Here is a 25,106-nt window from a genome sequence, read left to right as displayed (position 1 = left end):
GCCATTGGCCGCACACAGTCCCCGAGGTCTGCCCACCTTCTAGCTGACACATGGTCCCAGAAGCCTGCAGGGGGCACCTAGGACCCACCGCCAGCCCTCCTCACCAGCCACCCGCCCCCCCCCCCCCCCCGCCGGCAGCCCCCACCACCAGCCCCCACCCCGCCCCCCTCCCCATAGCCCCACCCACTCAATTCCTCTCAGAAAGCTGGCCTTACTTTTACCACCAGACTTGAAGAAACATTAGAAGACACACAAATGACACACGTCTCAGAAACTGGAATTTTATAAAAAGGCATTTTTTCTCTTATGTCCATAAAATGATAGAATTCTTGCAAGTATAGAAATGTGCCATAAATTATACAGAATGTTCCTTAATTACAGCTCAATGCAACTTGGTACTTTCCTCCCTCCCTGAAAAACGAGAGAGAACCAAAAAAATAATATATATATAACTGTATATATATATATATATATATTTATATATATATTTATATAATATAGACAAACCAAATATGAAAAAAAATCATTTCCTCTTTGGTATAAAAATCAGACTCTCACCTTGAGAGACACACAAACAGACGTGATGTTGGGTTTGTAAACTGTGCGGCCAGAAGGGACCCCTGCCCTTTCCCCCCTGCCCAGTGCACCTCCCAGGAGGCGCCCACATCGAGTGTGAGAGTTGCACACCCCTTCCAGCCACACGCCATCCCTCAGCACCCCCCCCCCCCCCCACTGCCAAGACTGAACTGGTACCAAGCAGCCCAGGAGAGGCCTGATGGGCGGTGTGGACGGTGGGGAGGAAGGACAGGCGCCCGGGCCCCCCTCCTGCGGGCTGCTGGCGGGAGGGGTGGGACCCCTTGTTTACCAGAGGGAGGAGCGTGGACCCCGCCGCACGGCTGGGTGCGGGTGCAGGAAAATGCAGGAGGAGGAGGAAGGGAAGACAGGACTCTGCAGGGAACTCAAACCCACATTTAAAGAAATGTTTGTTTTTAGGACAACATCTTACACCCAGCTTGACGTCACTGAGAAGGACAGGCCACCCTCCCAAGGCCCTAGCCCAATACCAGCAGGACTCAGGACCCAGGAAGGGACGTGTGTTCGGGGAGGGGTAGCACTTCACTCTCAAGGTGAGGAAGGAGACTCCGATGGGACCAGATCCTCCTCTGTGCTCCACCAGCCCCAAGGGCCCACCAGCAGCCAGAGGCGCGGGCAGGGGTCCCACCCCAGCCACCCCGTGCAGCCCGGTGGCTGGGGGGGGGGGGGGGGGAGGGACCCTCCTGTGGACCAGCCCCCTCTCCTGCAACATAAAAGTCGCTCAGAGGCCCCCTCCACTTGCCAAATAAAAAAGACAAAATGGAACCAGACACAAACACAAATCAAGGAGAGACGCACACGACGTGAGGGGCACGCGGGCCCCAGCAGGTCCCTGGCTTCCCGGCGATGGCGTTACATTCTTGTGTAATTCAGGAACAGGGGCTCTCGGCCCCTGGGGTGGGGGTCCGGAGGGAGTAAAAAAATACAGAGATTTGAGCCTCCCCACGGGCCCCAGGCAGGGCAGGGGCGGACCCAACCTCGGGCCCTTCTGTTTTTGGTTCCGCGTCTGAGCCCTGTCTGGGCCGGAATCCGCAGGGGGGGGGGGGGGGGCATCAGCCCTTCAGGGGCTTGTCGGGGGGGCTGCCCGGGCTGTCACTCCTCTTCCTGCGCAGGCTCTCGATCCAGCCGGAGCCGGAGCGCGTGGCGAAGCCGGCCAGCCCCAGGGAGCTGAGCCGCATGTTCTTGCCGGACATGATGAGCTCCCCGAAGCCCTCCTGGTGGGCGAAGGCGTAGCCCGAGCGGCGGGAGCTGGTGCGGCCGGGCCTCCGCGTGCGGTGGTGCTGGGCCCTCTTCTTCCTCACCAGCTGGCTGTAGCGCACCTGGGGGCGGGTGGCGAGGGGCCGCGTCGGGGGCGGACTCCTCGGGGAGGGGGCCCGGAGCGCCCAGGACAGAGTGGGGGAGGGGGGGATCTCTCGGGACCACCACGCGGCCGGGAGTGCGGGCACTCGAGCCCGGGGACTTTCTGACACGGGGTCCCAGCCCCAAGCAGACAGCCGGGCGCTCACCGTGTCAGAGAGATCGGGCTTCAGGCTCAGCTTGAGGAAGCGAAAGGCGACCACAGGCAGGATGCAGACGACCGTGGTGAGCGCGATGGTCAGCCACACGGTGGGCTGGGCCAGGCTGCTCTGGGCATTGCCTGCGGACGTGGGGGGCCACAGGCAGACGAGGGGCAGCCCGCGTCAGCTCCGGAGCCGTCCCCGCCGCCCAAACGTGTTTCCCCAGAACCTCGGACCTCCACCGGACGCCTCTGCTGCCGTCTCACGGCCCCCCTGCACCCCCACCCCTACGCCCTGCTCCAGGGCCTCCCGGCTCAGGAGATGCCACCACCCGCTCAGCTGCTCCAAAAGCCCCGAGTCAACCCTGACTCCTCCCTCGGACGCCCCCGTCCACCTGGGAAGGAGGCCGCGGCCGCCTGCCTCCCTCGCGCCCTCACCCAGATGGTCACCAGAGCCTTGCTAACTGGTCCCATCTCCGCCCTTGCCCTCTGTCATCCACGAACCGGTAAGAGCCGCCCTTCAAAGCACCATCGGGTCTCTGACGCTTCCCCGCCCCTAACCCTCCAGTGACCTCCTGCCATATTTCAATTATAATTCAAACTCCTGACCCTGAACTAGAAGGGCTTAACGATCTGGACCCATTCTTACCCCCTGACACACACAGCCAGGTCCTGCCCGCCAGCCTCCCCTCTGCGGCGGGGACCCCTGGGGAAGCCCCCTCCCTTCCGGCTTCCTCGTCCTGGCTCTCTCCCCCCAGCTCTGCCCCCCCTTTATTCACACTTCTCTGTGCCGGTGTCCCTTCTCCAAGGTCTTCCCTGACCGTCCCTGTCCCTCTCCACCCTCTTACTACTTCTACATGTTTTATCTGTTGATGTGTAAGCTCTCGTGTCTCTCACTGAAACCATGAAAGAAATCCTGAAATCCAGAAATCTCACTGAAATCCATGAGAGAAAGGATGTTGCCTGTTTCTGTCAATTCCTACAGCAGGTGCTGACTAGATGCCCCCGGGACAGACAAAATCCCCAGCACCCGGGAGAGTGGGAGGCATACAGCAGGTGCTGACTGGATGTCCCTGGACAGACAGACGGATAGACCCCCACCACCAGGAAGAGTGGGAGGCATACAGCAGGGCTGCCCCTGGGACGGACGGACAGACCCCCAACACCCGGGAGAGTGGGAGGCATAGAGGAGGCGCTGACTAAATGCCCCCTGGACAGACAAGATCCCCAGCACCTGCGAGAGGGGGAGGCACACAGCGGGTGCTGACTGGATGTCCCCGGACGGACAGACGGACAGACCCCCAACACCTGGGAGAGGGGGAGGCACACAGCGGGTGCTGACTGGATGTCCCCGGACGGACAGACGGACAGACCCCCCAACACCTGGGAGAGGGGAAGGCACACAGCGGGTGCTGACTGGATGTCCCCGGACGGACAGACGGACAGACCCCCAACACCTGGGAGAGGGGGAGGCATACAGCGGGTGCCACTGGCCACCACACTGCTGTTTCTACAGCACGCCCCTCTCTTTCCTCACAAAAACAACAGAAAAAAGCTCTTGGTAAGTCAGAAGCACGTCTGACAGCCTGACGATCCATCCGACACCTCGGATGTCCTACCTTTCCAGCCATTTCCGCTTCTGGCATTCCGGCCTAGGATCAGAACCCACAGCCCGGGCTCCGCTCTACCCACAGCAGCCTCCTCCGTGGGGCTGCCCCTGACCACCCCGTGCAGTCGTCTCGCTGACCTGGAGGTCGGCCCCTGCTTGACCCTGACCTCCCTCTGAGCCTGACCCCGCGCGGCCTGGTGGGACCACTCCTCACTGTCACGCCCTCTGAGGGCCGGGCCTGCGTCGGAGACGCCTCGCAGAGCGCCTCGCACACAGGCGCTGGACAGACGCCCCGTTGGTCTGGAACAGCCGGCCCCCCCCCGGACTCCGACAGCAGCCCTGGGGACTCACCCACGAACCGGAACTGGTTCGGGAACATGCGGAAGAGCCCATCGCTGTGCATGGCGAAGAGAATGGCGAAGTAGACCGCCAGGCTGCCCCAGATGAAGAAGTGGTTGATGGCCGTCCAGTAGCCCGTGTCCAGCCCGATCTGCGGCAAGCAGTGGTCACAGGCAGGCGGAGCATGCCCCCGGGCCCCTCCCCGCCCAGGGCAAGCCCCCAGGTGGGAGCGGGGGCGGGGGCGGGTCGTGGGTCCCGGGTCCCCCCCACCCCCACCTGCACGCTCACGACGATGACCAGCGAGGTGGCCACGGTGACTGCGAAAGACTGATAGTCGGCCAGTTGGGCGCCGTCATCCCGCGCGGCCTCGGCAAACACCCCGTAGGGGAGGAAGAACACGAGCACGGATGCGTAGATGCCCTGCGCGATGCAGATAAAGAACTCCCGCTTGTTGAAGAGGAGGTTGAGCTGGCCCGGCTCGTACAGCTTAGGGTACTCCATGCTCCGCTGCTCGGGGACGTCCTGCAGGGCAGGCCCGGGAGGCCTCAGGACGGGAGAGGGCACAGCGCGCCTCGGCCCCCGCCCTTCCAAATTCTTCGCCCGAGAAACTCCACCTCGAGCCAGCTGTCCCCCGCCCGTCTTCGTCCAGCACCCCAGGGGGTCACGGGCCACTGCGGCCAAGCGCGAGAGCCGCCTCCCGAGGCACCACAGGCAGTGGGGACACGTGCTGCCATCCGCGCAGTCCCTCCCCGCCCCGCTGGATACCCCGGCCCCCCTGACCTGGTCGAAGACCCCCATAGCCAGGACCGGAAGGGAGGTGTACACGATGTTGTAGAGCGTGATGAAATATTGGTCGTAGACGGTCTGCAGAGAGAGCAGAGGGCAAGAGAGGCGTGAACAGTAGTCTCTCTTCAGCACAGATCAGGCAGAAACAGGATGCTGAGCGGCACACAGCGCCCATGGAATTTTCTGGAACCTGTCTCTATTCCCTCGACAAACGTTGGTTTTTGTTTTGTTTTAAGCAGGCTCCACACCCAATGGGGGGGGGGGGGGCTTGAACTCACGACCCCGAGATCAAGGGTCAAGTGCTCCGGCTGAGCTGGAGCCAGCCGGACCCCCCCTGGACAACCAGACGTGAGCCAGACAACAGCCGGGCCCTAGGGGGACTGACCGACGGACAGGATGGAAGGCCTGTGCCCCGAGGAGCTCAGACAGGTGAGCAGCAGGCCCCTACCTGGGCTGAGAAACCACAGAAGAAGCCAAACCAGAAGTGGACCATGGTGAAGGCGAAGTTCTTGTAGAAGAAGTAGCAGAGGAACTTGCACATGCGCAGGTAGGACCAGCGCCCGTGCACCAGCAGGAGGCGCTGCAGGAACTTGAACTGGGAGAAGGAGTAGTCGGAGGCCAGCACCGCCTGGATGCCCTCCTGTCCGCTGATGCCCACGCCAATGTGGGCCGCTGCGGGGACGAGTGGGGACGGGGTGGGGGGCAGAGGCCACACGTTCAGAGTCCCTGTAACGGCGGACCGCCCCCCCCCCGCCCCCACCCCGTTTGCACATCCACACTCACTTTTGATCATGCTGACGTCGTTGGCTCCGTCCCCAATGGCGAGGGTCACGGCCTTCTTGTGCTTCTTAACCAGTTCCACCACCTGTGCCTTCTGCAAAGGGGTCACGCGGCAGCAGATGACGGCCTTGCAGGCACAGGCCGTCTCCAGGAACTCCAGCTCCATGTCTGCCTCCAGCGCGTGCGCCTGCAACACAGAGCCTGAGAGAACACGGTCCTCCCCGGGGGACCGGGAGCCACTCCTCCCAGCCCATAAAGGCCACGGCCCTGCGGTGAGGTCAGGGGCGTGACCACAAGGGACAAGGGGAGACAAAGCAGGCGCAGCAGCCGTGCGGGGAGAAGCGCTCCCTGGGAAGGCCTCCCCGACGACGCACGGGGACGCTCACCAGGCTGTGCCCGTTGATGACCAGGGCGTACTCCCCAGCGACAGCCTCCAGGACAGACGTGAGCTTGGAGGAAGGACGTTTCTCCTGGCAGGTGAAGCCGTTCCCCACGGTGTGGGGTGAGTCCATCATCTTCTCCCGGGCTTTCCTGGGGGGTCGAAACGCAGCTGTGGGCTTCCGGGACCGGGGCAGGGCCTTGGAAGTGGGGGACCTCTGCCTGCCGCGGGCCTCCGGCTACCTGAGCTCCTCCCGCACTTCCAGAACAGTGTGGCCGGTGACGACGAACACCTCCGTCACATCGTCCGTCAGCATCTTGCAGGAATAGCCGATGTTCACAGCCGTCTCTACCAACGGAGAGGCCGACGAGGTCAGCACCCTGTCCGGCCTGAGGTCTGACTTGCGACAGGCCTGGTGCTCCCGACGTAGTTTCCTATGCCTCTCACCTTGCTTGTCCCCGGTCAGCACCCAGATCTTGATGTTGGCCAGCGTCAGGAGGGCAATGGTCTCCGGAACCCCTTGCTGCAGCCTGTCCTCAATGGCCGTGGCACCCAGCAGCTGCAAATCCCACAAGGGGCCCTGACGGGACAGTCCCAGGCACGAGCCCTCCCCGACGCCCCCCCCGCCCCCCCCCCCCCCGGCCCACGCGGCAGCCCGTACCATCATGTCGCTCTCAACCTCCTCGTACACGCTGGCCAGCCTGTCCTCCCGGCTGTCCTGGGCCAGACTGGCTTGGAGCCGTCGCTGGGCCCACTCCTCATAGTACTCTTCTTCTAGGTCCTTGTAGGCCAGAACCAGGGTCCTCAGCCCTTCCCCTGCGTACTCCTGGGGACGGAGCCAAGGTCACCCTGGCCCCACCCCTCCCAGCACACTGAGTTCAGAACCGAGGCCCTGCTCCCCACACCTACGTTCAGGTGGTCAGTGGTGGTGTTGAGCAGCTCCTGGGTAGAAGGGTGGAGCCTGTCCAGCAGGATGGTGTCAGCCCCTTTGCAGTAGAGTCGGATCCTCCCCTCTGGGTTCCGCACTATGATCCCCACAGGAGGAGAAAGTCCCAGACTCAGGCAGGCAGAGACCCCCAACCTCGACACACGAACAAGGACCACCCAGCACACCTTACCCAGTCCAGGCCAGGACGCTGCCCCGCATGCCCCCAGCAGTCCACTCCCAGCCTCGCCGACAACCCCCGTCCCGGCCTCACCTATGACCGACATCCGCTTGCGGATATTATTGAAGTCCAGGATGGCCAGCAGCTGATAGGTGACGGCAGTGCCCATCTCGTGGACAGTGATGGTTTTGGGGGTGCGAGAGCGGAACACGAAACCGAAGTTCCTGGCCGCGGTTACCAGGGCCCCCTCATCCGGGGACTGCGCTTTGTAGTACAGCTCTCCTGAGTGGGCGGGAAGGACACACACGCTGCGAGTGGCCACCTGGAGCCGCACGTCCCGCCAGGACACCCTGCCTGGCCGCGCCCCAGGACAGACTCGAGGCTGCGAGTCAGCCCGACTCACCCTCGTTCTTCTCTTCCGACATGACGGTATGACACAGGGAGAGGAGCCGGAAGAACTCATGGGTGTGGGGGTCCCCCATCTTGACGGCCTCCAAGAGGGTGGGGTCCCAGAATAGGAACTTCTTGTCAGCCAGAGGGTTGAAGGAGAAGTCGACGGGCTGTGGTCTCTGCAGAGGAAAGGGGGCAACGAGCAGAGGCTGGGAGCCAGGCTGCGTCTGGGGGGGCTGCCCCCACCCGGTCTCCTGCCCAGAGGATCCAGACGCTGCCCACTGTGAACCCCAAAACCCTCACTCCTGCTACCAGTTCTCCTGCAAACACCCGTTTCTCCAAGCGGCTTCTGCTTCTTGACCAGAGAACGCACCCCACTGTCTACACCCGCCGCTACGGGTCAGGCGACCTGTATTTAATCGGCACGGAGAGTAACCCTGGAGGCTGGACCTTACCTCTCCCAGTTCAGCTTTGTGTCCCAGGACATCAAACACGTCCCCTACACACTCCGGGACAGAAGGAGAGACACGGTCAGAGCTCTCTCGGAGCAGCAGAGAAGCCGGCACAGAATCCCCACAGCGTCGGGGACCCTCAACCCCAAACCCCGAGCCAACTAACACAGATTCGCACCCCTGACTCCAGGCACCCGGGCCTGAGGGTCACGGCCCCCGAGCCCCCCCGCTCTCCTGCCAGGGCTCCCCGGTCCCCGCAGGTGCTGGTCACCCTACAGGCCTAACGACAGACCAAGCCCCACACGCCAGCCGCGGGCCCGAGCCAGTACAGAAAGCAGAGAGGGGCTCACTGTAAGAGCCAGGTCCCACACACCCTGTCCCCAGCCACCCCGTGGCTCGGCCGCCCCGAAGACACAGTCACATTCCAGAGACTCACAAGGGCCCTGAGCAGCAGCACGGGGAGCCGCACGGACGCCCAGCGTCTCGGGCTTCACCTCAAGCAGCCGGGGAGCCCCCTCCTGCCTGGGGCCAAGACCGGGGAGAGGGCATCCGCAGAGGGCAGGGGAGGGGCTCCGCGGCCGTGTCCTGACCGGGGGTGCCAAGCGCACGCTCTCCTGGCCCCCCAGACCCAGCGGGACGGAAGCGGGACAGGGGCCCCAGGCCCTCGCCGCGCGCCCTACCGTAGCTGCGGCCGCGGACGGAGCACTTGTGGAAGACCATGACGTTCTGGGTGAGCGTGCCCGTCTTGTCGGAGAAGACGTACTCCACCTGGCCCAGCTCCTCGTTCAGGGTGGTGGTGCGGGCCTCGGCGGGCGTCTGCTTCTTCACGCAGAACATCTTCCTGTCCCAGTTGATGAAGTAGCTGTGGCCCAGGCGGATGACCTCCACGCTGCAAGGGGCGCGGGGGCAGGGCACGAGGCTCAGGCAGGAAGCCGAGGAGGCCCCCGCCCACAGGGGCCTTCGCCGCAAGCCCCCCGCCTGGGGACGGACAGACGGACGGACGGACGGACGGACAGAGTGGACGCCTGGGCGGGAAGGGCAAGGACGGCCCCCGACCCCGACCCTCCGGCGCTCTCCAGACAAGAAGGTGCACGGGGCCTGGGCAGGCAGGACACACAGTGCAGGCAGACAGAGAGGGACCGCGGACCAGGCTCTCGGCGAGCTCTTACCTCGACGCTAGTAACACAGAGCCCGTGCGGAGAAAACGAGAGAAAGTGTGTGAGGAAAGAAGAGAAGACAGACAGACAGGAGGGCCCTGGCGCTCACTGCCCACGGCGAGCCCTCTCCTTCCGCCCGGCTCAGGCCTCCGGCTCTCTGAAAGGGCGCAAGGCGGCCGCAGACGCCCACTCCGTGTGGGGAAACAATGCCGAGCGACAGGGCGCTTTCCACATCCCAGGGTCCTCCCCGTCCTCTTGCCTGCAGGGCGCTGCCTTTGGGGTACGGACTGCCAGCGCCCCAGGGAGGTGGCCGTCGGGCCAGCACACATCGGGGCGCGGGGCGCACCTGGAACCCTGCTTCTGACCCGACCGAGGCTGGACCAGGACCCAGTTACCCGGCAAACGCGCAGCTGGCTGGAGGGGTCTTCTCGGCCTTCTCCCCACCGAGCGGGTCGCGCCCCCCAACACACCCTGGAGCCTGACTCAGCAAGAGGCTTTCTCAGGCTGCAGCCGGGGGCACTGGATCCGAAACCCAGACAGCAAGCCCAGAGATGGGGGAGAGTCAGATTGCAAACGAGAAAGCATTTCAGCAGAAACGAGGAGCCAGCGATGGCAGCAAAGCACACACGGTCCACGTGAGGGCTCACAGGAACCCCCTTCGAAAGTTTATTTTCCAGTCTAGTGTCTCCTGCCAATGGAGTATCAAGGCGTCCCTACAAAGGTGGAACCGGACTGTTCCCGTTTTACACGTGGCCACGCCGCGGCTCAAGGACCTAGAAAAGCCCCACTCTACCCCCCAGGGCGCGTCTTCTCCCACTGCCGTGGGGGGGGGGGGGGGGCAAGGGAGGACTACCTGGGGGAGCCTGTGAACCAGACACGGCACGTGGGAAGAGTCCCGAGCACCCGGAAAGTGTTTCCTTCCCAGCGTCTCTGGTCCCCTTATCTTAAGCGCAAGGCTCGAAGAACAAAGGGAAATTTCCTCCTTCCTCTCTTCCTACTCCTTCCTCCCCGGCGGGTCCCTGTCAACATTCTCTTCACCTCAAACACCCTAGAGATCGGCTACATCCCGGTCCGGCTGCTGGCCACCGACAGCCAGCGCTTCCCGAAGCATTCCTGGGATCCGCTGTGAAAAATCTTCCGATGGTTTACTACGTACGCAGTCTACCGGCACAGAGCCAACACCCTCCGGGGCGAGGACCGAGACCCTGGGCCCCGGGCTGCCCTCTCACCGCGGTGGCGGCTGAACTGTGGCCACTCCCCGGTCCCACCCGCATGCCTCCCCGCTCGCTCGGGCTCCACCTTCCCTCGGCCCAGCTGCCTCCTCAGATGTGTCCCGACCCACTGCCCAGCGAGCGATGCCCTGCCCACTCCTGTGGGACTCTGTGCCTCCCACACGGCATCGCGGCAAGAGGGCGGCATCTCCCCTGCCCCCAGCCGCCCTGGAGGGCGCCCACAGCTGCGCCCCATGCCGGCCTGCAGGTAGACTGACTCCGCGGCACTTGCTCCCATCAGGGTTTAGATGGCTCCCTCCCCAGACCGACACTCGGAAGGAGGCCCGTTCCTAACACGTCTCTGGAGGCAGCACAGTACAAAGGTGGTGTGCAAACGACACGTGCCCAAGAAATCCACACAGATCTTGCTCTGACACGGTCCAAAGTGCCAGGAAGCCGCGTGAAGTTTGCTCCATGCGCAGAGGATCAGAGGGCAAGAAGCTCGAGGCACAAATAGCAGGTTTGGGTTCCTCCCCCAAAGGGCTCACCTTCACAGAAACGTTTGCCTGGGGGCCACCTGTGCTGCCCGGCAGACTCCAGGGCACAGCAGTGCGTACCTGACATAGAGCGATATGGGCACGACGGTGTTGAGGATGATGATGTAGGACCAGAAGGAGAGGAAGCCAGAGAAGAAGGCACTGTCCACCGCCTCGTCCCAGGGCAAGTAGACCTGGAAACGCGTCCCGACCTCGTGCTCCCAGATGGCATTGCCGATGGCCAGGATCACCCCCATGCAGACCAGGAATCCAAAAATCTGGCGACAAATGAGAAGCAGAGGCTAGGCTGCTACTTAGGAACCCTCCGAAATCAAGCACCTCCCTGAAGGTCACCACTCCTACGTCCACACCCTCAAAAGCTCAGACATCTTTAAAATGGCGGCATGCTCCAGCGGGAAGCGGCCAGAACCGGTGACCATCACGCGGCCTCTCCCCGAACATCTTGCTTAACTGTATGATGGGGAAGCCCCAACAGCCGCACAGCTCCCCAGTCTGCCACCACGGAACCTTCCGAGATGGCAAGAACGGGTGTGAGCAACCTGCTCCCAACGTAACGAGGCAGTTTGGTGGAAACCACCCATTTACTTGGGCTAATTAAGCTTCCACAAGCCAACAAAAACGTCCAGTTTCTGTGATGTTCGCTATCTCGTACGGAGTACCAAAAAGCTTTTTCAATCAGGGAAGCAAACGGTGTCTTCACAGATGCAGATTACTGTGAATAGAAAATCTTCTAAAGGTTGTAAAAAATTCTTTTGAACGTCTGAATCTGGGGAGTGCCTGGGCGGCTCAGTCAGTTAAGTACCCGACGCTCGATTTCAGCTCAGGTCATGGTCTCATGGTTCATGGGATTGAGCCCCACATTGGACTCTGTGCTGACAGCGTGGGGTCTGTTTGGGATTCTCTCTCTCTCTCTCTCTCTTTCTCTCTCTCTCTGCCCTTCCCTCTGTCTCTCTCTCTCTCTCTCTCTAAATAAACAAACATCTAAAAAAAATAAAAATGTAAATCTTGGAGTCCCTGAAAAAGGATCATAAAAAAGTTTCAGTGGCCAGAAGAAAAAACCGACACCACTGTATTTCCAAAGCAGCATCCACTGACAGCAGCCACCCAGGTGCCCAAGGACCGCCAGGGGGCGATGAGAGCCTTCGTGCGACAGAATGAACCGCGCTCCCAGAGGCTGGGTCTCCACAGACCCTTGGAGGCCAGAGCAGAACCTGGCCCACTGGAACTTGGCCCAGCCTTCGCAGGCTGGCAGGAGGGCAGGGGCTCCAGAAGGGGAGGAGAGCCCAGCAAGGAGCTCAAGTTTCTAGCCAGACAAGACGAGAATTCAGGAAGTGCCAAAAACTAAAACAGAAACTTTTCCTTTGGGGTCCTCCACTCTTAGAAGTCGGGGAAAAGGCCTAAAGGAACTTTTTCTTTCCCCTCCCTCCCCACCCCACGGAGGCCTCCCTGTCCCTCTGGCAAAAGCAAACAGAAGGTCACAAGCTGCACAAAGTTACCACCGTGACTGGAACCCAGAGAGGGGAAGACATGATTTACTCCCTTCAAGTTCTTGATTCACACACCTTCCTACGGGTTTTTTAAACAACATCCTCCAAGCCTGAAGGGGGCCCGAAATCAACACTGCCCGTGAGTGGCTGACCTGCCGGTGGCTTTAAAACCAAAACCTAGGGGCGCCTGGGTGGCGCAGTCGGTTAAGCGTCCGACTTCAGCCAGGTCACGATCTCGCGGTCCGTGAGTTCGAGCCCCGCGTCGGGCTCTGGGCTGATGGCTCAGAGCCTGGAGCCTGTTTCCGATTCTGTGTCTCCCTCTCTCTCTGACCCTCCCCCGTTCATGCTCTCTCTCTGTCCCAAAAATAAATAAACGTTGAAAAAAAAAAAAAAAATTTTAAAACCAAAACCTAAAGCTCCACTGCTGACCAGGCAGGCCAGGTGGGAGCACCGGCCCGGGCACCGGAGGCCAGGGGCCTGTGTGAGGACTCACCCAGAGCACCAGGGTGTTCATTAGGCGATCAATACTCGTTCTCTTGAACTTCGTCCTGCCGCTGTTCTGCATCAGCTTAGTGTCAGGACCTAGGAAGCAGTGGCAGGGGCTGCGGAACGAACAGCCCATCTGCCCCTGGGCTCCTGCCCGTGGACCCCGACTGCAGCACGGGAGTGGAGGAGACAGAGGCTATCCCGAGGCGCCTCCCACGTGCCTGAGGGCGGCCGAGGCTCCCCCGCTTACTCTTCTTCCCCTGCACCCCAGGAGGCTCACCTGCAAAGACCACCAGCCCGAAGCACCACTCGGTGTTACGCAGCACGCAGCCCCGCAGGAGCATGTTCTGGTTGCTCAGCGGGAACTTGCTCTCCTTCCAGTAAAGGGCCCCACTGAACTTGTCCAGCTTGTTGTTCGGAGGCTCGCAGACCACCTCACCTGAGCGGAACGCAGAGCACCGTCACCGCCGGCGCCGTCCACAGCCTGACGGCGAGGCGGCCGGCGGCCAGACAGGTACCGCCACACACGGCCGGGAGCACGCGGACCCGGGCAACTTTGGGGGAGGAATGAATGGAGATCGAAAGTCACGGACCCTCGGGCCCAGCGGTCCCACTCTGGGGACTGTGTCCTACGGCAAGCACGGCACAGGCCACAAGTTTACCGAAGCATTCTTTGAGCGGCAAAAAACTAGAAACAACTGAACAGTCGAGGGGCAGTTGAATACAATACGATACGTCAATGGCACAACTTGACGCAGTTGCTACATCGGGGTACGTTTCTATAAGTAACGGTAAGACACAGACGACGAATTTAATAGCTGAAACAAAGGCAGGGCGTAGAGATCTGGGTACAGCAGGATCCCACTGCTCTGTGCTCACAGTTGCGTGAACACAGACAAAGCGCGGACGGATACAGTGTGCCTGGCCGCCTAAGGCGGGTGGAGCTGGGTGGTTTTTCCTTATACCCACTACGGCTCCTCTTGTTAGAAGGACTACATATCGTCATTTGGAGCTGAATGAGAAGAAGAAACTGAATTTCTCTCAACATACACAGCCAGGAGGGAGCTATCAGCCCTGAGGACCCCTGGAAATGGCCATGAACTGGAGAGCCGCCTGGCATCTTGACCCCCACCCCCCTGCCGACCACCACTGCGACAAAGACAAGTCCCGGGAGCTGCAGCACAGCAAAAAGGAGAACGTGCAGAGGAAACCTCAAAACCCAACCCACGTCCTCCACCTGAAGGCCGCTCCCCCAAATCACTCACCATCAAACTTGGCGAGCCTGCTGATGTCCCCCAGCTCCGAGGTGACCGGAATAGCCTGCCGCACTTTCATGTTGGTCTCTCTGGAAGGACAGCATCCCTGAGTCCTGGTTCTCTTCCCTTCCCCCACATTCCACCCGGGGGCACCTGACCTCAGGGCATCACCCTCCTCCACATGACTGAGTGGCTCAAAGCCTTCGACCCCTAAAGTTTCCAAAGGGTATAGATCCCAGACCTGGGAACCTCTTCCAAAACACAAGCCTCCTACCCTTAAGGAGGCAGAAGATGTGTGACACCAGGCGTCCGACTTACCCATCAAGCTCCGCTGTCTCGATGTAACACAGACCGTGGGGCTCACTGCTGGAAAGGAGGAGGAGATCCGCCTGGAGAGAAAGCCTGGTGAGGAGCCTGAAGACCATCCTGCATCACAACGCACACTTCCCTGGTCCCTCCCTTCCCTCAGTGTTCTGGGTTTGCTTAGTCCCAAGCATGAATGGCCAGAAAGGAGTCAGGCCCAGGTGTGCTAAGAGGACAAGAAGCTTCCCACTCAAGGAAGTTTCCTTCCATAGGTGTTTAAGAGGCAGTAGTAAACCATGAAAGACTCGCTTCTTTCTGCCAAAAAAACCCAAAAACAAAACCAAAGGGAAGAGCCTCGTAGGCCTAGAGGGGCACCTGTCCCTTACCGCCACAAACTGGTTATTTTCTAGTTTGATGATATCGCCAACACGGACATTCATCCACTGCTCTTGCTGGAGGCTGAAGTAGTGACCAGACAGAGCAGAGGAGGTCAGGAGCTAGAGGAAGTCCCAGGGGACCCTTCCTCCCGAGGGCCCTCGGTGTCCAGCAGGCACTCACCTTCCATCGATCAGCACTTGAGACTGCCGGTTATTCACCTGGTTGTCACTCTTGTGGCGGAACTGAAGACGAGACAACGGAGACAGTGAGACACCGCCCCCGCCTTCGGGGACCGAGATGACTGCGGGATGCAGAGAGCGCTGCCTCCACCTTGTGTGCACCTGTCCACAGATCTACCCCCTCCCTGGCTCCGCCCCTGTCCCTGGCCAAAATACCAAGGACATGGAGGACAGCGAGGTGGGAGTGGAAGCGAGGAAGGGGCGCGGGGACAGGAGCGACTCACGTAATCGTCGGTGGCATCTTTCACAGCTGTGATGGCAAGGACAAGGACCAAAGGCACAATGGTGGTGAACCAGGAAAGGGAAGACACCTGCGGAATCAACTACAAGGGCAAGAGGGCTCTGAGGCCCCATCCACGCCAGTGCTCCTGCCCGACCTCTCTTCCCCGACTTTACTCGGCTTCATGAGCTGCAGAGGGTCGGCTATAGGACACTCACCTGCAGAATGAGAAGGAACAGGAAGTAGGTATTGGCCACTTCCTGGAACTGCTCGAAGAGGTTGACAGGCAGGAAGGTGAGAATATTGTACTTGGAGGTCTTGATGCAGTTACTCTACGGCAGAAGATGACAAGGCGGCTTCTCACCGTGACCCAGAACCAGAGGGAGGCTGCACCCTCCACCTGCACTTCCCAAACCTCTGCCCCCAGAAGCCAGCCACCACAGGTGTGGGAGGAGGAGAGGGCAGAGACCAGGGCGTCTCATGGGCTGCACGTGCCCTCCTGCGCTGACAGGCGAAGGAGCGAGAAGTTAGGTTCAGCGGTCGCAGGTGGAGAGGTGCCAGGAGGCTGCCTGCCCCCCCTACCCCCCCCAACCCAGGCCTTTGCCCTTTTGCACGCCGGAGGGGAGCCGGAGGGGAGCAGGCGGCTACTCACTCACCGCGTACTGGAACTTCTCATTGTACTCTCGGTCGTTGGCTCGCGCCCTCCTCTCTTCTTCTGCAACAGAGTGACGCGGCACTCAGCGGGGGCTACCGGCCGCCTCGTCAGGGCCTTCCGCTGAGGGCCCGGGGCTCTTTCCACAGTACACAGTTTGAGGGAGTCGATCCCACGCCTGAGGTGTCACTCAATTCTTCCCTCTGGTCCCTGTCACCACCAGCCTGGCCACGGGGCTCTGCGGGCATTTGTTCCCAGGACAAGACAGCCTCTCCCTCTCCCTTCCTCACCGACAGCAGCAAGGCTGCTAGGGGCACTCAGGTCCCCTCCCCCGTCCCTTTAATTAACACCTTAGGCTTTATGGCCTCAGGAATCCCCAGAGAAATAGCAGCTGAAGACAAAAAGCATCCTTCTCCTGGGAGCACCGCCCCCCCACCCCCCCAGATCCAGCCATGGTAGCCCTGCTCCTATGCTCCTAACCTGCGGGGGGGGGGGGGGGGAGGGACAGCAAGACAGGGTCACCGTGCTCTACAACCGCTCTGCCTCTGCGGCAGCATCCCGGCCCACGGTCCCACGTGTGTACCCCCTCCAGGAGCCTCTGCTTGTCACATGTCACCAGCAGCGCCTTCTGACTGGCCCACAATGACATCACCTTATTTCAAAGCTCCTCTTCAAGTAGGAGAAGGGGGGTCAGGGATACGGGTCATGCAGACCAAGACAGGGACGAACGAGGCAGGAACGGGATGTACTCTGAAGGGCTGTTCCCGAACTGTAACCCTTCCTGTGCCATCCGCACTTAAACAACACAGTTGCCACTAACCAAGTGACAATTGAGCAACACCTATGTGGAGCATCCCCCGACCTGGGGCTGCAGGCAGCACGTTTGGGTCCCGGAACACGGGGGCGCCCAGTGAAGGGCTCCCCAGCCCACCTCTGTCCCAAGGGCCAGAGGCTGAGAAGCGGGGGGGGGGTGTCTTGGGGCAGTAAACACCGCATCCTCCCCGGGCTGGAGCCAAAGGCAGCATTCCAGAGCCTGCCCCTCCCCTCTCCTCCCCTCACCCCTCCGAGCCCGCCTGCAGCAAAGCCTCAGACCACAGCATCCTCTGCCCACTCAGCGGTCCGTCCCGTCCCCGTCCCCACGGGGACACTTCACTCCCAGGAACTGCCGCAGCGCAGAGGGGGCCCCTCGGGGGGAGACTCCTGCCAGGGAGCGGCAGGGACCTCGGGGTCTGGAACGGAGAAGCCCAGGAAAGGCTGGGGGCACCGAACGGGAGGGCGCAGAGGGGAAGCACGGCTCGGGCGGCCGCCGGGCGCAGCTCCCGTTACCTGTCCCCCAAGAGGGCTTCTTTCCGCTCCAGGAGGGGGGCGCCCCGGCCCGGGCCCACTTCTCGGGCATCTCCTTGGGGACCGTCATGATCCCGGTTTGAACGGGGGCAGAGCGGGCAGTCTGTCGGTCTGTCCTCGGCCTCAGCAGCGCCGACGCGGCGGCCCCCCCGGCAGGCGCAGGAGCCCCGGCCGCCGGGCGCGCGCCCCACCTGCAGCCCCGGCCATCCCCGCGACCGCCGCCGCCCCCAGGCCCGGCCGCCCGCGCGCCCCGGCTCCGCCCCCCGCCCGCAGGGCAGCGCCTGCCCGCGCGCCGCGTAGGCGATGCCTCCGAGCCCCGCCCCCGGGGGGGGGCCCTCCCCGCCAGTGTCGTCCGGGCAACCGCTTTCCTCCCGCCCCCGCCCGCAGGAAAACCCGGCGGGAGGGGGCGCCGAGGGAGCGATGCGCTGACAAGATGGGAACACAGCTCCCCAGGCCCAAGACGAAGCCTCCCGAGACGACGGGCAGGTGCCCCCGCGACCCCGCTAGGAGCGCCCGGCTAGGGCATGCAGGGGAAGAATTCGCGCCCCTAGGCGCCCCCCCCCCCAGGATGGGCGGGGCTGTGAGCCACCCTCCTTCACACCCAGCCAGTGGTCCCTGTTCCCCTTGCTCCCTGAGCCATGGTAACACCCAATCCCCACATCCCGCGATCCGCCCCCCCCGCCGTCTTACCTGGGGGGCGCTTTTTTGCACACAGCGCCATTTCACCCAGCAAGGTCCCAGCAATCCCATGGGAGACCCTGCAGGAAGGTGACACAGGCGTGAGGTCAGAAAGCCGGGGTACCTCTTTATTCCCCTCTTCACACTCCTCGGAAGGTTCCCTCCCCCAGCTCTGACCTTCCCCCACTGCCTCCCCCAGGCCTCGGCCCTGGAAGGGGGTGTGCGCGCGCGTCAGGACTGACGCCTAACAGAAGCCAAGACCTACAGGGAAAGGAAGTGGCCACACAGGAGGGCACAGTTCCCCGGAGACCCATCCCAGGGGAACGGACGCCGGGTGCCCTCCGCGTGCCCTCCGGGTGGCCGTGCTCACTGGAAAGCAGAATTTCTACCAAGGGTGGGGCCGAGGGAGCCCGGGCCAGGAAACACCTGGCAGAGCCTCAGGAAACGGGCAGCAGCTCCGCCCTGCTCAAAATTTACACCCCCCCCCCCCCAGTCCCCACCACTGGGGCCTCCATTCTCACCTCCAGTGCTCACACCTCCCAGCCCATTCTCACCTCCTCCAGTGCTCACACCCCCAGCCCATTCTCACCTCCTCTAGGGCTCACACCCCCCCCCAGCCTATTCTCACCTCTAGTGCTCACCCCCCAGCCTATTCTCACCTTCTCTAGGGCTCACCCCCACCCCATTCTCACCTCCTCCAGTGCTCACACCCCCCATTCTCACCTCCTCCAGTGCTCACACCCCCCCCATTCTCACCTCCTCTAGTGCTCACACACCCCCAGCCCACTCTCACCTCTAGTGCTCACCCCCCAGCCCATTCTCATCTCCTCTAGTGTTCACACCCCCCAGCTTATTCTCACCTCCTCCAAGGAGCTCACCCTAGAGGCATGGCCTTCACTTCCTGAACACAGCCCCCAAGCCACTTCCTCTCAGTGTGGGTCAGCTGCCCTTTTGGGCCAGCAGCAGGGCCTTGCCAACCCCGGTGGGGAGTCGCCCTCTGTTGCCCCCACAAGTCCAGCCCAGTCGGGGTGGCAGCAGACGTAGGCTCCGGGAGCATCAGTCACACAGCCCCTTGCTTCCTTCCATCTTCCCACGTCCCTCCCTTCACCTATAGAAGTATAAGGCCTGACCTATAAGGCAGGGTCACAGAGCCTCATCCCTATCCCCAGCATGACCCACAGGAAACTGCCCGCCAGGCTCCAGGCACTCTTGTGACCCCTGCCTCTGTCGGGATAAAAATCCCCCCCCCCCCGGTTCGTTCCCCTGACTCCAGTCTCCTGTGCACAGCCTGCCTGCCTGTCAACCCGAAAAGATACTAATTGCCTGTCTGCCCAACCTCTGTAATTACAGACTCAGGCCACAGCCGGGGGCCCACACCAGCCTCCGTCCCTTCACTAACCCTGACTCCCTATCTGAGCCCCAGATCAGGCAGAAATCCTCCCAGACCCTCCCCAAAACCAGCCTCCAAGGGTGCCTGGCCTGGGAGGAAAAACCTCATCCTCGGTTCAGGGATGCCAAGCCCTCCTCCAGGGGCCCTGGCCAGGGTCTCCACCCAGTCTGGAGTATGAGTCACCGCAGGGTGGGGTGTGGACAGAAAGAGTAAAGGGGAGGATGGAAGGGTGGGCACCACAAGCTGCAGCCCCACCCTCGGCAAGGGAGGCAGTCAAGAAACACCACTGGCCTGAAGATGTGGGTTTGGGACCCTATGAAGGAATTAATAAAGGAACCACACACCCTTTTAGGAGTCAGGAAACTGCACGGGGAGCAGAAAAGTTGTTTCACGCCTCAGACCCTGGGAGGAACCAAAGTGAGACTTGGTCCCAGACCTCCTCCTGGAAGGGGGGTGGGGGGGGCCGGAGGGGCGGGCTCATAGGGAGAGAACAGCAGTGGCGACCTGGAACAGGGACCCTCTCACTCCTCCCAAGCCTCACACAGCCTGGGTTTCCTGAACCATCAGGCGCACCGGCCACGTCGTCCTGCCTGTCGCCCTGCCCCAGCCCCCTCTGCAGCCACATTTGGGATAAAAATAGCCAGTTCTGGGAAGAAGGCAAGATCCATGGAGGAACACGGCTGCTCCTGCGGGACTGGTCCCTGCTGCCTTCCAGCCCAAACCCTGAGAGTCTGAGCCCTTCCTTCCGAGGAGGCAGGCAGGTCAGGGTGGGAACAGAAGGAAGAGGAATCCTAGACCCCCGGCGACCCTGCTACTTTACATCGCCAAGGACACAAGCCAGGACGGGGCCCCCAGCTCCTAATCCCCTGGGCCCCTCGCCCCGGCACCCCTGGCAGTCCGTACGCACAGAGACCTCCTCCACCCGCAGAAGACCAGCCCGAAACCCCTTCTCAGGGCGCGCAGACCCTCGGCCCGGGGTTACTGCGCCGTGCCCCCGCCCTTAAGCACCCCACCCTCCGCCGGGCGCCAGCTCCCGGGCCCCCATCCTCCGCCGGGCGCACGCACCCCAGACCCCCAACCTCCCGGGCCCCTCATCCTCCGCCAGGAGCACGCACCCCGGACCCCCAGCCCCCGGGCCCCCCATCCTCCGCAGAGCGCAAGGCCCCCGGACTCCCAGCCCCAGGCCCCCACCCTCCGCCAGGCGCATGGCCCCCACCCCCCCCCAGCCCCAGGTCTCCGGACCCCCATCCTCTGCCAGACACACGGCCCCCGGACCCCCAGCCCCAGGTCTCCGGACCCCCATCCTTTGCCAGACACACGGCCCCCGGACCCCCCAGCCCCAGGCCCCCCATCCTCTGCCAGGCGCACGGCTCCCGGACCCCCATCCTCCGCCAGAAGCACGGCCCCCGGACCCCCAGGTCTCCGGACCCCTATCCTTCGCCAGACGCACGGCCCCCGGACCCGCAGCCCCAGGCCGCCGGACCCCCATCCTCCGCCGGGCGCACGGCCCCCGGACCCCCCAGCCCCAGGCCGCCGGACCCCCATCCTCCGCCGGGCGCACGGCCCCCGGACCCCCCAGCCCCAGGCCGCCGGACCCCCATCCTCCGCCGGGCGCACGGCCCCCAGACCCCCATCCTCCGCCGGGCGGACGGCCCCCGGACCCCCGAGCCCCAGGCACCCACACCCTCGCCCCCGCGACGCCCCGCCCGCCCCGCCTCACCTCTCAGCGCGCCGCGCCCGGCGCCCGCCCCGGCCGCCCCGTGCTGCCCATGCCAGGGGCTGCGGCGGGGGGCGCTCGGCTCGGCTCCCCGCGGGCTCCCGCCCCCAGCTGCAGCCCCGCTCCCCCGGGGCTCGGCCCGCTACTTTGTGTCAGTTTCGGCCACGGCGGGGCGGAAGTGACGGAGGCGGCGGCAGAGGCGGGGGGCGGGAGGGGGTTTTGGGGAGGGGGGAGGGGTGGAGAGGCGGAGCCGCCATCTTTATGCGGGGCGCCGGAGGGGTCTTAGGCCTTCCGAGGCCGTGGCCCCCACCCCAAAAAGCCGAGTCAGCCGGGGATAGAGAGCCGGGACGTTTTTATTCGGAGGAGAGGGGGCCGGGGGCGCGTGGCGGGGCAGCGAGGACCCTCCCCCCACGCGCGCCCCCGGGCCGGGGTCCGCACCCCTCTCCGGGAAGGACGGCCGGAGCGCCTGGGCACTGGGCCGTGCCTCAGTTTCCCCCCTTGCGCCCCCTCCCCATGTGGGGGAAGCCGCCCCGCGAGGGCAGCGCGGCCGCGCCGAGGTTCTGGGGCCGGGAGCCCGGGAGGGGGCCGAGCTCCGCGGGAAGCGCCCCTCCCCCGGCCTCCCCCAGGCCTCCCCGGGCGCACCCTCTGGCGGCCGCTTTGAGGCACTGTGTCCGCGGAGGCCCCCAGGGTCCGAAGACCTGCCGGGGTGTGGAGGGCAGCAGGGGCCTGGCCCTCCCAGTTCGCCCTCCCAGTTTGGGAGGAAGCCGTCCTCTGGCCACCGTCCCGGATCTGCGGCCCCACTTCAGCGTCCACAAGTGAGGCGAGGGCTCCGTGTCGGGATCAGAGCTCACGCTGCGGCAACAGGGCAGAGGCAGGAGTTTCCAGGCCTCAGGCTGTATGTTGGGCAAACTCTAGATCCTGAGCCGGCTCTGACTTCTCCTCGGGGTGGTGGAGAGCCACCAGCAGCTGGTACGTGGCTGTGCCAAGAGTCGCCCCCACCAGAGGGGCCACCACAGGCACCCACCACCAGCCATTACCAGCACTGCAAGAGAGGGACATAAGGAAGGCTTCAGGGGGAGTCCTCTAGCCTCTCCCTGAAGGACCAGGGGCGGTAACAAGAGAACCTCCCTAAAGCAGCCCCGGGGGGGGGGATGGACGCCGGGAAGAGCAAGTCTTGGCAACGAAGCACAGCGGTTAGAGAGGAGACCCCAGGAGAGCTTGGTCCAGCCTCTTGCCTCGGGGAATTATCTGAATATACCCATCTTGTGATGCGGTCCCAATGCCAAAAGGTAACAGGACAGACGTGCCTGAGAACACAGCCTCTACTGTTTCCGGAGAAAGGGTGGAGGAGAGAAGAAGGGGTGAGGGAGAAAAGGAGAAGCAGGACTTAGATGAGGGGCATTGTCCTGAGTCCCCGAGGACTAGGGAAGAGGAGAGAGCTGGGGACCCAGACTCAGAGGTATCAGGGGAGGGGCGAGGCTGTCTCTCACCTGAAGACGTCAGGGCCCCAGCCAGCCACGTAGGTGAAAAGCCGTGGGCCCAGGTCCCGGGCAGGGTTGAGTGGGAACCCACAGTTGGCACCCAGGGATAGCCCGATGGCCAGGATCAGCAGCCCCACAGCCACAGGCTCCAGACCTGCAGGCACTCCCTTGTTCCGTGTGTCCAGGATGGCCAGGATCCCCACAATCAGGATCCCCGTGCCCAGCACCTTGGAGTCCACAGAGGCAGAGGGGCCCCCATAAGCCGTCAGATGACCCAGCTGCCCCTTCTCTCCCAAGGACCCTAGGCCACCACCTCATGTCCTCTGACTTTGCCCAACGCAGGCAACTGGGGTGGGGGTGCTACAGAGACAGACTCAACCCCGTATCCCACCCGGAGCCCGAACAATAAGTAGTCTGGGAGCCCAGGGGACAAGGGCAAAGACTGGGGCCTTCCCAGGTCTCCCCCTCACACCTACCTGATCCAGGAAGCCATTGTTCAGGGACAGGTAAGGGGCAGGATAGGTGGCAAAGATGGAGGCGGTCTCCTTGGGGCCAGTCACTGTCAGGTTCCCGCCTGTGTAGTTCTGTAGGGCATCTGCAGGAGGCAGGGGAGGCTCAGGACTTCCATCTTTGTCCATTCAAAACCATTGCAAGGCAGTCCCGGCCACACCCAGACGGCCCCGACCCTGTTACCGTAGTAGACAGCATAGGTGGCTCCAGAGGCACAGAAAGCAGACAGAAGCTGCACCAAGCAGTAAACGGGGAACTTGGCCCAGGGGAGGCGTCCCAGCAGGCACATGGCCAGGGAGAAGGCTGGGTTCAGGTGGGCCCCTTCAAGGATCGGGAAGAGAAAACCAACATCCGTTAGGTGTGGCCTCCTGGTGCTCACCAGGTCCCGCTGCCGTTGTGTCACAACTCCCAAGGCAGATGTTACTTGTCCCCACCGGGTGAGCGGCTCAGCTCTGAGACATTCTGCAGCTTGCTGAGCTCACACAGTAAAGCCCAGGGTCTGCCCGCTCTTTCTACTATGTGTTTGTGTCTTGTGATGGGGCTCAAGGCAGACACACTGGCCCCTGGCACAGCACGTGCCTGGGGCACAAGAAGGTGAGGCCCCGGGGCAAGATGACACCGAGGCCTTCAGGCGGGGGACACGAGAAGACACACTTACCCTAAAGCCTTGCCACAGCTCCCTGCCTAGGTGAGTGGAGGGGAGAGACATGGAGGGGAGGGGCTGGCCCGGGCCAAGGCATATCTGGGTCCAGGGCACTAGTCAAGCTCAAGGAGACAAGTCCATGAGTCACCGTCACCACACGCTCACACACGCACGTGGCCAGACCCCACCCTCCTCACCTGAAACGTTCCCACCCACGTAGATGGCTATGGTCACGGCCAGAGAGCCAGCCAGAAACATGGTGAAGAAGTTGCCTTTCGTTTCTCCACTGGTGACAGCCTGGGCTCCAGCCCCCTGGGTGAGCAACTGGTGGGGAGAGGGAAGATGAGGAGCGGAAGACCAGGCATGGGGAGCCTGGAAGCCTGGAGCAAGGCTGGGAAGGGGAGCAGCTGAGAGAGAGAGGGCACCAAAGTAACGAGGGGTCAGCAGGAAAGGGGGAGGAGCAATAGAGGGAAAGGAAACAGAGGAGCTGTGGGGGAGCAGTGAAGACTGGGAAGGGAGAGATGGACGGGGGCTGGAACCGAAGGGACAAGGGCAGGGACAGAAATGATGCATAGTTGAATGAAGTGAGACACCAGGAGGAAGAGACAGAGGCAGAAACGTTCGCCCTCCTCCCCTCTTTCCTTCCCCCGTTACCCGGCCTACCATGAGCACAAATACACCCAGAAACTCTGCCAGGCACTGCCGGGCCAGGTGGCTGCGGATCCGGAGCCGGCCCTTGACGTCGGCCAAGGGCTGGCTCTGCAACATGGTGGGGACGCCTTGTCTCCGGCTGCTGCCACACAACCACAACCACTGCCTGCCAGGGAGCGGGGGAATGATAAGGGAAAGACTTTAAAACCAATTAGCGCAGCGCCTGAACAGCAATGTCTGCACACGTGTGTAGGCTAGCGAGCGTAGAGATAGTAGAGATAACAGGAGAATGTCCAAGGGCCGGCTCTTGGACCAGAGCCTGGAGTTTGCCCAGGCTGTGTCTCTTCCATCTGTCATCCCCGTTCCTCCCAGGAGTAGCCCCCTCCTGTGCCGATGGGTCGGAGGAAGTATCCTGTGCCAGCCCTTGGCCTCAGCAACCTGCTCCCGCCCCGCCCCTGGTGATCTGGAGAGCCTCAGGACTCGCCAAGGCCGCGCAGCTACTTAAGGGAGACGTCTGAATTCAGATCCAGACCTTCTGACTCTCCGTCCCCTGTTGCACAATGTCACTCGTGTGGAACATGAAGCTTTCCCCCCAACCATCTGGATGCTTGCAGAACGCCACGGGCATCCAGAGAGGCTGGGCTGAAGACCGGAGACTGCAGAAAGAAAACCCGCTCATGCGATGCTTGCGCTTCCCTCATGCGGAGTCCCACCTCGGTTAGAGTGCCCTAGCTCTGCCTTGGCTCCAGACGAGTGCTTCACACTCCCACCGAGCCCCACCTCCCTTTCTCTGGATGCTTGTCACCCCCAGATTCC

General features: G+C 62.7%; 2 protein-coding genes across 8 annotated transcripts; both read right to left on the bottom strand.

Moving 5' to 3' along the window:
• Nucleotides 1–267: 267 nt before the first annotated feature.
• On the bottom strand, nucleotides 268–21,180 carry ATP8B2 (ATPase phospholipid transporting 8B2). Of its 7 annotated transcripts, none has more exons than XM_086694426.1 (27): nucleotides 17,911–17,978; nucleotides 15,881–15,939; nucleotides 15,443–15,556; nucleotides 15,229–15,327; nucleotides 14,946–15,007; nucleotides 14,774–14,846; nucleotides 14,403–14,473; nucleotides 14,094–14,173; nucleotides 13,109–13,267; nucleotides 12,836–12,924; nucleotides 10,916–11,112; nucleotides 8,611–8,819; nucleotides 7,934–7,977; nucleotides 7,492–7,657; nucleotides 7,182–7,370; nucleotides 6,892–7,007; nucleotides 6,644–6,808; nucleotides 6,430–6,541; nucleotides 6,225–6,330; nucleotides 5,990–6,134; nucleotides 5,607–5,790; nucleotides 5,272–5,495; nucleotides 4,818–4,901; nucleotides 4,314–4,559; nucleotides 4,050–4,188; nucleotides 2,100–2,230; nucleotides 268–1,913 (listed from the first exon to the last, which is right to left on the bottom strand). In XM_086694426.1, the coding sequence occupies exons 1-27, from the start codon at nucleotides 17,939–17,941 to the stop codon at nucleotides 1,647–1,649; spliced, it is 3,561 nt and encodes a 1,186-aa protein (XP_086550552.1). In that variant the 5' UTR covers nucleotides 17,942–17,978; the 3' UTR covers nucleotides 268–1,646. The 7 variants fall into 7 exon arrangements, with proteins under 7 accessions (XP_086550552.1, XP_086550556.1, XP_086550558.1 ...); XM_086694430.1 differs by lacking the exon at nucleotides 17,911–17,978 and adding an exon at nucleotides 17,203–17,395; XM_086694432.1 differs by lacking the exon at nucleotides 17,911–17,978 and adding an exon at nucleotides 16,357–16,890.
• A 160-nt stretch (nucleotides 21,181–21,340) lies between these two features.
• On the bottom strand, nucleotides 21,341–24,954 carry AQP10 (aquaporin 10). The gene is made up of 6 exons (XM_086693231.1): nucleotides 24,823–24,954; nucleotides 23,837–24,456; nucleotides 23,180–23,317; nucleotides 22,963–23,081; nucleotides 22,496–22,713; nucleotides 21,341–22,047 (listed from the first exon to the last, which is right to left on the bottom strand). The coding sequence occupies exons 1-6, from the start codon at nucleotides 24,888–24,890 to the stop codon at nucleotides 21,894–21,896; spliced, it is 1,317 nt and encodes a 438-aa protein (XP_086549357.1). The 5' UTR covers nucleotides 24,891–24,954; the 3' UTR covers nucleotides 21,341–21,893.
• Nucleotides 24,955–25,106: the final 152 nt, after the last annotated feature.

Source organism: Puma concolor, chromosome E4, assembly GCF_028749965.1.
Source record: "Puma concolor isolate L17-30 chromosome E4, mPumCon1.1.hap2, whole genome shotgun sequence".
NCBI lineage: Eukaryota > Metazoa > Chordata > Mammalia > Carnivora > Felidae > Puma > Puma concolor.
The sequence above is the reverse complement of the archived record's forward strand: the minus strand, read 5'-3'. Positions and strand labels throughout refer to the sequence as shown.

Coding starts and splice junctions, on each gene's coding strand:
- ATP8B2 (XM_086694427.1), bottom strand. CDS start 17,290: ATGACGGTCCCCAAGGAGATGCCCGAGAAGTGGGCCCGGGCCGGGGCG. Junction 12,925..13,108: donor CGGGCTGGTGGTCTTTGCAG/GTGAGCCTCCTG, acceptor ACTGCTTCCTAG/GTCCTGACACTAAGCTGATG. Junction 3,547..4,049: donor GAACCAGTTCCGGTTCGTGG/GTGAGTCCCCAG, acceptor CCCCTCTCCCAG/GTGTTGGGGGTCTGTCCGTC.
- AQP10 (XM_086693231.1), bottom strand. CDS start 24,890: ATGGTTGGGGGGAAAGCTTCATGTTCCACACGAGTGACATTGTGCAAC. Junction 24,457..24,822: donor AGGGGACGGAGAGTCAGAAG/GTCTGGATCTGA, acceptor GCTCCCTGGCAG/GCAGTGGTTGTGGTTGTGTG. Junction 23,082..23,179: donor CACCTATGCTGTCTACTACG/GTAACAGGGTCG, acceptor TGCCTCCTGCAG/ATGCCCTACAGAACTACACA.